This window comes from Aphidius gifuensis, linkage group LG2, assembly GCF_014905175.1.
Source record: "Aphidius gifuensis isolate YNYX2018 linkage group LG2, ASM1490517v1, whole genome shotgun sequence".
NCBI classification, from domain to species: domain Eukaryota; kingdom Metazoa; phylum Arthropoda; class Insecta; order Hymenoptera; family Braconidae; genus Aphidius; species Aphidius gifuensis.
Window position 1 is genome coordinate 392,189 of NC_057789.1, and position 13,882 is coordinate 406,070.

The window sequence follows — 13,882 nt, forward strand, 5'->3', positions numbered from 1 at the left end:
CATACGCATATTAACTATTAATACGTATGTTAATGTTAATATATATATCTTGAAAACTTATCAGCCACCACCCATTTTAACATAACATATTTAACATATTAGGATATGTTAACTGTCATATTTTCTGTGTCGTAATATTATTTACATTTTGTATCGAGTAATACTTGTAATAATAATATAATTTTTTTTTAACATTTGAGTAAATATCAGTAATATGAAGTATATTTTATATAAATTTTAAAATTTTGTAAAAATAATATTTACTTGATTTTTTTATTTTAAAATATTTCATACATTGGTAAAAACAAGTCATAAAATATATAAAAAAATAAAAATGAAAGTTAATATTTAGGTGACTTCAATTTTTGAGTACTTTATTTTTTATGAAAATTATTCGTTGACTTTATTTTGTATTAAGTGAAATTTATAATAATAATTTTTCTTTTGAACATTTAAATATTAATAATATTGTAAACTTTGTTTGACACAAAAATATTGTCACTGCTCAATGCCAAAGTAATAAAAATAAAAAATTCCAAGTTTATTGCTAAAAAAATTACATATTGACATTAAGGAAGAAAAAAATGGAAAAACAAATTAAAATAAAGTTTATGAGTTTGTTTATAACGTAAATTCCTGAGCATACAATATATTTTTTTAGTGAAAAATATTTTTTTTTAAAACATAAATTGCTTCTATACTGATCGGATCTATATATTTTCTTCAACTATTATGAAAGTAACTTGCATTTTTTTCGTGGTGTTGCTGAATCAGCTAATTGGTAATTTATCATCAATATAAATTTTGAAATACTGCCACAGCTGTGTAATTAATTTTGAATAATTTTTCAAGGTCATTGTAGTACCAGCAGAGATGAGCCTAGCACGAGTAAAACCTCAACAGAGCTTCAAAGAATTCCGTCCGACAGAAGTCTTCGGCAAATACAAGTGGAAAATGTCCAGGTTATTTCAAAACTACTGTAACGATATTTTAAAATACACGCACTTATTTATTCGTATATGAATTATTTCAGTTGACTGAATATAAAAATGGGGAAATGATTGAATTACAACAGCAGGATTTTTTTCAACTTCGAAAAGAAGCATTCAGAAAGAGTGAGCTATTTAGAGACCCTCAGTTTCCAAAAGAATTATTTATTTATTTAGGACAAGAAGCATTGAGACCCAAGGTCGTAAAAATCAAGAAAAAATCTATAAATATTCTATAAATCTATATATATTTTTTTATCATAAAATATTTTTCAGGATATTGTAATAAAGCCACAAGAACCTGTCCTATTTATTGATAATAAAAGACCTTTTCACGTGAAGCAAGGAGAACTAGGTGATTGCTGGTTTTTAGTTGGACTTTTGAATCTTCAATATCACCCGAATTTATTTAAATTCATTGTTCAGCCATATGACCAGACATTCAATCCAAACAATTACGCTGGAATATTTCACTTCAGGTAAATATATACTCCATAATTATTTTAATATAGCTTCGTTATGAAAAAAAAATTATATATTATCATCAGATTTTGGCAGGCTGGTACATGGGTTGACGTTGTCATTGATGATCGCCTTCCAACTGAAAAAAAAAAACTCATTTATACATCCTCAGGATATTCCAACGAGTTTTGGGTTTGTTGAGATTTTCCTTTTTTTTTTTTTTTTATTTTTAAGAAAAAATAATAACAAATCATTTATTTCAGCCAGCATTAATTGAAAAAGCTTACGCAAAATTACTTTATCGATCATACGAAAAACTCCCGTTGGGTTTTCCTAAAATATCAATGCAAGATTTATCAGGTGGTATATCTGAAACATACATTGTAAAAGCTACATCAAAAATTTTATTTAAAATTATTCAAGATGCAAAAGATAGATCGACAATGATAAGTTGTGCGACTCTCGATGAAGAAAAATTTAAAAAGTTTGGAACGCGTGTATTTAGCCTTCATCCACGTCACGGTTATGCTGTAACATCTGTAAAAATAGTAAAAGGAGATAAAGCTGGTATTATCGGTGAATTTAGACTCATACGAATTCGCGATCCATATGGTGAAGCAGCTGTGGATCTCTATCACGGTAATATCAAATATTTATTTACCGAAGCTACTCTAAAATCAAAACTAGATACTCAAATTATTGGAGAAAGTTGGATTCTGTATGATGATTTTATTAAATATTTTTCATACATTGACATTTGTAATTTGACACCCAATCAAATAATTGGTCATGTATATTCAAGTTCTGGAAAAAAATTGGCGTTATCAGCAATCGAAGGAAAATTTATGGGAGCAGTTACCACGAAGCAAAAAGCATCCAATGATTTTTTCACAGTTAATCCACAGTATCGTATGGTATTGAAAAAGTCAGACGGAGTTCTTATTGGTGTGTCATTAAAACGTAGACATGATTTACAAAGAGCTTTTAATGTAATATATTTTCGAATAATGTCAGTAAGTTGACATATTATTATTATCAATTTTATAATGTTAAATTGCTTTGAAGTGTAAATTATATTAATGATAAAATAAAAAATTTACGCCTCCAGTTTGATGATAAAGATACATCTAAATTACCGAAACCACTGTTAACTAGTTCTATTGGAGCTCATAGCTTTGGCATATTTACATTTAAAGGACAAGTAGGTCAACGCATTGATTTGGAACCTGGTACGTACTACATTATTCCATATATAATCGATTCATTCAAGGGAGCAACTTTTTATCTGCAAGTATTATCCAAACAACAAGATATTTTAGAGTACGTTTGATTTTTGCTCAAGGTTTTTTTTTTTAATTAAAACATGGCTTGAACTCAACAGTTTTTTTTTATAAATATGATAATATTTTTATCTTTATTTTTTAATTAAGAGTCTATGATCGAGACATTCATATGCCACACATCACCGAAAAGGTAAATTAGTATTATTTATATTATCATTGATATCATTGTTTTAATTATAATTATTTACAGTTGAAATATTTATTAACAAAAAATACACATCTACATGAGGATGATCATGTCATTTTTTCACAAATAGCATCTGACCTGACGATTAATTTTAAAGGCTTATATAATATTTTGAAAAATGACAAATTGTCATTGAATGAAAATTGTATGTAGAAAATTTTTTTATTTTTATTTATTTATTTATTATTTATTAATTATTATAATTTAATTACACCAGGTCATGTGCCACAGGAACTTGATGACACAGTTGTTTTAGAGCTGGAATTATTGGCAACAAAAAAATTAGTGCCTCAAAGAAAATTGTCTCATTTAACAATAGCAAAAACTCTATTAATTACTCAAGTATTATTTATTATTTTATCATTATTCAAAAGTTTGTTTCATTTTTCTAAGAAATATTATCATTGATATGCATGTGCTCTTTATTTATTCAAGGAAGTATTTGAAATTTATGGAGAAAAAGATTGTCCTGGATATATAAAAAATGTCTATATATTAACTGTATTGAAACGAAATGGATATTTTATCAACATGAATATCTTCAATGCTATATATGCACTCTTTCCAAACCGCGATATATTAATTCATTTTAATGACTATATCTTGATTGTATTTGCTATCAAAAATAAATTTGGTAACGTATAAAAAATTGTTTTATAATAAAAAAAATAAAAATAATCTTGTTATTATATCAACAGGATCGTATTGTGAAGAATTTCATGCGAAATTATGTAAAGACTTGGTATTAATGGTACATGATGATACTACGACATTTAACGATTTTAATGAGCCTCAAATACATGAATTAAGAATTAATGAACAACAGTTTAATGTTATCATTAAGTTCATTAAAAACCTAAAAGTAAATAAAATTTAACAATAAATTAAAGTGTTTATAATTGAAAGATGTAATAATTATTGTTATTCATCAGGAAATATTTCACAGCCACGCATCTAAACCTTATTTTTCTGTGGCATTTGCAAAACTAAAAGATCTTTTTGATGCATTTGATTATAAATTAACATATAATATTATTGCAACTATATTTCAATCACATGGAAATGACGTTGATATTTTCTATAATCAATTTGTACAGTCTGTTGTTGATGTTACTCTAATATTTGGTAAAATATAAAAATAAAAAAATAATTAAAAGTGATAATGAATAAATTTTTTATTACAGAAAAAATACAAAAATATACATCAAGTGAAAAAGGTGAAAATTTGAATAAAGTTTACCATAAAATGTTCGAACAATTATGGCAAAAGAAACAAGAAAAAAAATATTCAATTGAAAATAATAAAAGACAAGCTGATGAACCTGCTGAAAATAAAAATTCATTCAAAAAGATTAAAATTTAAAAAATTAATATTATTATAAATGATTATTTAATATATTCCAAATATAAAAATTTAAATCTATAAAAATATTGCACCTTAATTTTTTTGTGTATTCTATACTGATTAAAAATAAAAAATAAATTCAATCATGATAATTAAGTTGTTTATTTTGAAATTTATTTTCCGCATTTATTTTATGTCAACATGTATTTTTATTTCCTGAAAAAGTAATAAAGAATTTTGCAATTTTTATAGAGTATATTCTTCAAGTCATAAAATTATTTTGTATCAAGTAAAATTTAAAATAATATAATATAATTATTTTTTCAACATTTAAATATTGATAATATATATTGTAAACTGTGATTGACACAAAAATATTGTCACTGCTCAATGCCAAAGTAATAAAAATAAAATAAAAAATTCCAAGTTTATCGCGAAAAAAATTACATATTAAAATTTAAAAAAAATTAAAAAATGAAAAAACAAATTAAAATAAAGTTTATGAGTTTATTTAAAACGTAAATTCCTGAGCATACAATATATTTTTTTAGTGCAAAATATTTTTTTTTAAAACATAAATTGCTTCTATACTGATCGGATCTATATATTTTCTTCAACTATTATGAAAGTAACTTGCATTTTTTTCGTGGTGTTGCTGAATCAGCTAATTGGTAATTTATCATTAATATAAATTTTGAAATACTGCAGGATTTTTATCATCTTCGAAAAGAAGCATTCAGAAAGAGTGAGCTATTTAGAGACCCTCAGTTTCCAAAAGAGATATTTATTTATTTAGGACAAGAAGCATTGAGACCCAAGGTCGTAAAAATAAAAAAAAATCTATAAATATTCTATAAATCTATATATATTTTTTTATCATAAAATATTTTTCAGGATATTGTAATAAAGCCACAAGAACCTGTCCTATTTATTGATAATAAAAGACCTTTTCACGTGAAGCAAGGAAAACTAGATGATTGCTGGTTTGTAGTTGGACTTTTGCATCTTCAATATTATCCGAATTTATTTAAATTCATTGTTCAGCCATACGAGCAGACATTCGATGTTAAAAAATATGCTGGAATATTTCACTTCAGGTAAATATACATATTACGTATATTGCATAATTATTTTAATATAGCTTCGTTATAAATCAAAATAAAAATTGATTATCATCAGATTCTGGCAGGCTGGTACATGGGTTGACGTTGTCATTGATGATCGCCTTCCAACTGAAAAAAAAAAACTAACTTACACATCCTCAGGATATCCCAACGAGTTTTGGGTTTGTTGAGATTTTCTTTTTTTTTTTTATTTTTAATAAAAAATAATAACAAATCATAATTACAATTATTTCAGCCAGCATTAATTGAAAAAGCTTACGCAAAATTAATGTATCGATCATACGAAAAACTTGATGGTGGTCTTCCTAGAATATCAATGCAAGATTTATCAGGTGGTATATCTGAAACATACGTTGTAAAAGCTACATCGAAAATTTTATTTCAAATTATTCAAGATGCAAAAGATAGATCTACAATGATAAGTTGTGCGACTGTAAATAAAGAAGAATTTGAAAAGTTTGGAATAAATGTATTTCATCTTATCCCACATCACGGTTATGCTATAACAGCTGTAAAAACAGTAACAGGAGATAAAATTAATGGTGGATTTAAACTCATACGTATCCGTGATCCGTATGGTAGAATAGCTGTGGATCTCTATCACGGTAATATCAAATATTTATTTACCAAGGCTACTCTAGAATCAAAACTAGATACTCAAATTATTGGAGAAAGTTGGATTCTGTATGATGATTTTATAAATTACTTTTTATACATTGACATTTGTAATTTGACACCCAATCAAATAACTAATCATGTTTATTCAAACACTGGAAGAAAATTGGCGTTATCAGCAAGCGAAGGAAAATTTATGGGAGCAGTTACCCCGAAGCAAGAAGTATCTGATGATTTTTTCACAATTAATCCACAGTTTCGTATGGTATTGACAAAGTCAGACGAAGGAAAAAATAAATCTACTGTTCTTATTGGTGTGTCATTAAAACGTAGACATGATTTACAAAGAGCTTTAAATTTAATATTTTTTCGAATAATATCAGTAAGTTGACATATTATTATTATCAATTTTATAGTGATAGATTGCTTTAAACAAAAAAATTATTTTAATGGTGAAATAAAAAATTTACGCCTCCAGTTTGATGATGATGATACAACGAAAGTACCAAATCCACCGTTAAGTAGTCCTATTGGACGTCACAGTTTTTGTTTATTTACATTTCATGGACAAGTAGGTAAACGCATTGATTTGAAACCTGGTACGTACTACATTATACCATTTATAATAGATACATTCAAGGGGGCGACTTTTTATCTGCAAGTATTATCTGAACAACAAGATATTCTAGAGTATGTTTAATTTTCCCTCAATTTTGCTGTTTTTTAAATTTAAATTTACATATAATGACATTGATTCAACATTTTTTTCTATAAATTATACTATAATATTTTTTTCTTTATTTTTTAATTAAGAGTTTATGATCGACACATTCAGATGCCTCCCATCACCAAAAAGGTAAAATGCTATTGTTTATATTAACATCATTATTATCATTTTAATTATAATTATTTCCAGTTGAAATATTTATTAACAAAAAAAACACAACTACATAAGATTGATCATGAGATTTTTTCACAAATGGCTTCTGATCTAACAATCAATTTTAAAGAATTGTATAATATCTTGAAAGATGACAAATTGTCATTGAATGAAAATTGTATGTAAAAAAATTTTTCATTTATTTATTTATTATTTAATTGGTTATAAATTATTATAATTTGATTACACCAGGTCATATTGCACAAGAACTTGATGACACAGTTGTTTTAGAGCTAGAATTATTGGCAACAAAAAAATTAGTGCCTCAAAGAAAATTGTCTCATTTAACAATAGCCAAAACTCTGTTAATTACTCAAGTATTATCCATTAATTATTTTTGTTATTTAAAAATTTTTTTATTTTTTTAAAGAATTATTATCATTGATATGCATGTGCTTTTTATTTATTCAAGGAAGTATTTGAAATTTATGGAGAAAAAGATTGTCCTGGATATATAAAAAATGTCTATATATTAACTGTATTGAAACGAAATGGATATTTTATCAACATGAATATCTTCAATGCTATATATGCACTCTTTCCAAACCGCGATATATTAATTCATTTTGATGACTATATCTCGATTGTATTTGCTATCAAAAATAAATTTGGTAACGTAAAAAAATTATTTTATAAAGTATATTATTATTTTTGTTTAATGAAAAAATTAAAAATAATATTGTTATTATATCAACAGGATCGAATTGTGAAGAATTCAATGCAAAATTGTGTCAAGACTTGGTATTGATGGTAGATAATGGTGATTCGAAAGTTGAAAATTTTAATGAGCCTCAAATTCACGAATCAAGAATTAATATACAACAGTTTAATCTCATCATTGGATTTATTAAAAACCTAAAAGTAAATAAATTTTAACAATAAATAAATAAGAGTCCTTATAATATGAAAAGATGAAATAATTTTTGCTTTTTATTAGGAAATATTTTACAAGCACGCATCTAAACCATATTTTTCTGTGGCATTTGCAAAACTAAAAAATCTTTTTGATGCATTTGATTATAAATTAACATATGATATTATTGCAACTGTATTCCATACACATGGAAATGACGTTGATATTTTCTATAATCAATTTTTACAGTCTGTTGTTGATGTTACTCTAATATTTGGTAAAATAAAAAAAAAAAAAAAACAAATTCAAAAATAAAGCATTTAAATTGATAATGAATAAATTTTTTATTACAGAAAAAATACAAAAATATACATCAAGTAAAAAAAGTGAAAATTTGAATAAAGTTTATCATGAAATGTTTAATCAGTTATGGAAAAAGAAACAAGAAAAAAAATATTCAATTGATAATAATAAAAGACAAGCTGATGAACCTGCTGACAATGAACGCCCATTCAAAAAGATTTAAATATAAAAAAAATAATATTATTTAATATATTCTAAATATATAAAAATATTGCACCTTAACTTTTTCGTGTATTGTATACTGATTGAAAATAAAAAATAAATTTAATCATGATAATTAAGTTGTTTATTTTGAAATTTATTTCACGCATTTATTTCATGTCAACATGTATTTTTATTTCCTGAAAAAATAATAAAGAAACTTGCAATTTTTATAGAGTATATTTTTCAAGCAGTAGAATTATTTTGCATCAAGTAAAATTTAAAATAATATAATATAATTATTTTTTCAACATTTAAATATTGATAATATATATATTGTAAAATTCGTTTAACACAAAAATATTGTCACTGCTCAATGCCAAAGTAATAAAAATAAAATAAAAAATTCCAAGTTTATCGCGAAAAAAATAACATATCAACATTAAAAAAAAAAAAAAATGGAAAAATTCAGCAAAATAGAGTTCATGAGTTTCCTTATAGCTCAAATTCCTGAGCATAAAATATTTTTTTTTAGTGAATAATATTTTTTTTTAAAACATAAATTGCTTCTATGTATACTGATGAGATCTATCAGGAATTTCAAATAAAAATATATTTTCTGTAATTATCATGAAAGTAACTGGTATTTTTTTGGTGATTATGTTGAATCAACATATTGGTAATTTATTGATATTAAATTTCTAAAATAATACTTTGACAATAAAATTTAATAGCAAATAATTTTTCAAGGTCATTGTTCAAGAGATGAGCCCAGCACCAGTAGAGGTTCAACAGAGCTTCAAAGAGTTCCGTCCGATAAATGTCTTCGGCCATTAAAAGTGGAAAATGTCCAGGTTATCTCAGAACTATTGTAACAAAATTTTTGAATGCACATTTATATATACGTATAAATGAATAAAATTAATTATTTCAGTTGTTTAAGTATGAAAATGGTGAGATAATTGAATTACAAGAGCAGAACTTTCTTCATCTTCGAAACAAAGCATTCGCAGAGGAAAATCTGTTTGAAGACCCTATATTTCCAGAAGAATTATTTATCAATATTGGAGAACGAGATTTAAGACCCAAGGTAGTAAAAAATAAAGAAAAAAAATATATACATTTTTTAATCGTAAAATATTTTTCAGGATATTGTAAACGAACCACAAAAGCCTGTATTTTTTATTGATAATAAAAAACCTTTTCATGTAAAGCAAGGAAGACTAGGTGATTGCTGGTTTATCGTTGGGCTTGTGCATCTTCAATATTATCCGAATTTATTTAAATTCATTGTCTCGCCAGACGAGCAGACATTCGATGTTAAAAGTTATGCTGGAATATTTCACTTCAGGTAAATATATACTACATAATTATTTTAATATAGCTTCGTTGTGAAAAAAAAAAAAAAAAATTATCATCAGATTCTGGCAAGCTGGAACATGGGTTGACATTGTCATTGATGATCGCCTTCCAACTGAGGAAAAAAAACTAATTTATGCATTCTCAGGATATCCCAACGAGTTTTGGGTTCGTTGAGATTTTTATTCTTTTTTAATTTTTAAGAAATAATAATAACAAATCATGATTGCAATTATTTTAGCCAGCATTAATTGAAAAAGCTTATGCAAAATTACTTTATCGATCATACGAAAAACTCATTGGTGGTTTTTCTAGAATATCAATGCAAGATTTATCAGGTGGTATATCTGAATTATACGGAGTAGAATCTACATCAAATAATTTATTTAACATTATCCAAGATGCAAAATATAGATCAACAATGATAAGTGGTTCGACTCGCGATAAAGATGAATTTGAAAAAATATTTGGAACAACAGTATTTAATATTGAACCATCTCACTCTTATGCTGTAACATCTGTGAAAATAGTAACAGGAGATAAAACTGATGGTGAATTTAAACTCATACGTATCCGTGATCCATATAGTAAAGCAGCTGTGGATCTCTATCACGGTAATATCAAAGATTTATTTACCGAAGCTACTCTTGCATCGGAACTAAATACTGAAATTGATGGAGAAAGTTGGATTCTGTATGAAGATTTTATTAAATATTTTTCATACGTTCATATCTGCAATTTGACACCCAATAAAATAATTGGTCATGTTTATTCAAATACTGGAAAAAAATTGGCGTTATCAGCAATTAAAGGAAAATTCATGGGAGCAGTAACTTTGAAGCAAGTACTATCCGATAATTTTTATAAAATTAATCCACAGTATCGTATGGTATTGACAGAGTCAGACGAAGGAAAAAATAAAAGTACTGTTCTTATTGGTGTGTCATTAAAACATAGATATGATTCAGAAAAATTTTCAACCAGTTTTATAAACTTTCAAATAATATCAGTAAGTTGATATATTATTATTATCAAATTTATCATAATAAATTGCTTCGAAGAGTAAATTATCTCAATGATCAAATTAAAAATTTACGCCTTCAGTTTGATGCTGATGATACAAGGAGAATACCAAAACCACTGTTTACTAGTTTTATTAAACATCATGAACTTGGTCTATTCAGATCTAAGGGACAGGTAGGTAAACGCATTGATTTGGAACCTGGTACGTACTACATTATACCATTTATAATGGATACATTCAAGGGAGCAACTTTTTATCTGCAAATATTATCTGAACAACAAGATATTTTAGAGTACGTTTAATTTTTGCTAAAGGTTTTTTTTTTTTTTTAATTAAAACATGGCCAAAACTCAACAGTTTTTTTATAAATATGATAATATTTTTTTCTCTATTTTTTAATTAAGAGTTTATGATCGTGACATTCATATGCCACACATCACCGAAAAGGTAAATTGCTACTATTTATATTATCATTAATATCATTTTTTTTAAATTATAATTATTTACAGTTGAAAAATTTATTAACAAAAAATACACATCTACATGAGATTGATCATGAACTTTTTTTAAAAATGACATCTGATCTGACGATTGATTTTAAAGGCTTATATAATATTTTGAAAGATGACAAATTGTCATTGAATAAAAATTGTATGTAAAAAAATTTTTCATTTATTTATTTATTATTTAATTGGTTATAAATTATTATAATTTGATTACACCAGGTCATGTGCCACAGGAACTTGATGACACAGTTGTTTCAGCACTGGAATTATTGGCAACAAAACAATTAGTGTTTCAAAGAAAATTGTCTCATTTAACAATAGCAAAAACAATATTAATTACTCAAGTATTATTTATTAATTATTTTTGTTATTTAAAAATTTGTTTTATTTTTTGAAGATACCCTGTTAATGGAGTAATCTATTCGGACTGTTCAATAAATAGTAATAAAATATTGATATGCATGTGCTTTTTATTTTTTCAAGGAAATATTTGAAGAATATGGAGACAAAAAATTTCCTGGATATATTCAAAGTCAGTTAATATCAACTGCATTTAAACGAGCTGGATATCCTATTGATTTAAATGTCGTTACTGTTATATATACACTGTTTGGAAGCGTTAATGGATTGATAAATTTTAAAGACTTTGCATTGATCGTATTGGCTTTTAAAAATAAAATTGGTAAAGATAAAAAAACTTTTATCATTTGTTAATAAATATTTTCTAAAAATGTTATTATTTTTATTCAATAAAAAAATTAAAAAATGATGCTGTCATTCTATTAACAGGATCAAATTGTGAGGAATTTAATGCAAAATTATGTCAAGACTTGGTATTCATGGTACATGATGGTATTAAGAAATTTGAAAAAGTAAATGACCCTCAAATTCACGAATTACGAATGAATATACAACACTTTAAACTTATCATTAAGTTTATTGAAAAACTGAAAGTAAATGAAATTTATAACAATTATTGATAAGAAGACTTATTATGAAAAGATGTAATAATTATTGCTTTTTATCAGGAAATATTTTACAACCACTCATCTAAACCATATTTTTCTGTGGCATTTGCAAAACTAAAAAATCTTTTTGATGCATTTGATTATAAATTAACATATAATATTATTGCAACTGTATTCCATACACATGGAAATGACGATGATATTTTTTATAATCAATTTGTACAGTCTGTTGTTGATGTTACCCTAATATTTGGTAAAAAACAAATTCATAAAATAAATAATTATAATTGATAATGAATAAATTTTTAATTACAGAAAAAATACAAATATATACATCAAGTGAAAAAGGTGAAAATTTGAATAAAGTTTACCATAAAATGTTCGAAAAATTATGGAAAAAGAAACAAGAAAAAAAATATTCAATTGAAAATAATAAAAGACAAGCTGATGAACCTGCTGACAATGAAAGCCCATTAAAAAAGATTTAAATATAAAAAAAATAATATTATTATAATTGATTATTTAATATATTCCAAATATATAAATTTAAATATATAAAAATATTGCACCTTAATTTTTTTGTATATTGCATACTGATTAAAAATAAAAAATAAATTTAATCATGATAAATAAGTTGTTTATTTTAAAATTTATTTTCCGCATTTATTTTATGTCAACATGTATTATCATTCCCTGAAAAAATAATAAAGAAACTTGGAATTTTTATTTGTTTTTTATCAATATATATTCTTCAAGCAGTAGAAATATTTTGCATCAAGTAAAATTTAAAATAATATAATATAAATTTTTTTTTTTTAACATTTAAATATCAGTAATATTGTTAGTATAAATTTAAAAATTTTTTAAAAATAATATTTATTTAATTTTTGTATTTTAAAACATTTCATACGTTGGTAAAAACAAGTCGTAAAAAATATGTTAACAAAAAAAAAAAAATCGTTATCATTTATTATAATATACTATCAAATATTTTATGACAGGAAGTTAAAAAATGAAAAAAAATAAAAAATGAATAAAATTTTTGAGTACAAAGTACAATTTTTTTATTTGAAGGACAAATTTTGAAAATTTATATCACCATTTAAATGAAATAAATAGGGCTTGGATAATGAAGAGAATTTTATTATTTAGTTTATTCATTTTAAAAACATTTTATTTGATTAATTTGGAATTTCTGTTAATTTTTATCGTATAATCCCTAATTCGGTATAAACATTTTCACCATTATGTATTTTAAATTTTTTTGATAACCGATTTTTTATAAAAGTAATACACGTTGGATAAATTTGTTTGATATTTTCATTTTAAAATATTACATTAGTTACTGCAAATATTGAAAAATAAAAAATACCGATAAAATAAATATATATTAAATATTTTACGACAACTTAAATTCTTGAGCAGGAATTATTATATTCTTTAAAAGAAAAATTCAACTTAAAACATAAATAGCAACTGTGCTGACTGGTTATACCAGGAAGTTGAAATAAAATTCCAATCGAAAAAAATAAAATTCTTATAATTATGAAAATAATTTATATATTTTCTGTGATTTTGCTGAATCAATTTATTGGTAATTTATTAATATAAAATTTTCAATATAATTTATAAATTTTACAATATTTTCACGATATACATTTTA

General features: G+C 24.5%; 1 protein-coding gene across 1 annotated transcript; it reads left to right on the forward strand.

The window, feature by feature from the left end:
- The first annotated feature begins 1,894 nt into the window (after positions 1–1,894).
- On the forward strand, positions 1,895–4,199 carry LOC122849323 (calpain-B-like). The gene is made up of 9 exons (XM_044148015.1): positions 1,895–2,464; positions 2,560–2,771; positions 2,882–2,924; positions 2,985–3,126; positions 3,199–3,323; positions 3,417–3,615; positions 3,680–3,843; positions 3,914–4,077; positions 4,166–4,199. The coding sequence occupies exons 1-9, from the start codon at positions 1,895–1,897 to the stop codon at positions 4,191–4,193; spliced, it is 1,647 nt and encodes a 548-aa protein (XP_044003950.1). The 3' UTR covers positions 4,194–4,199.
- The last annotated feature ends 9,683 nt before the right edge of the window (positions 4,200–13,882 follow it).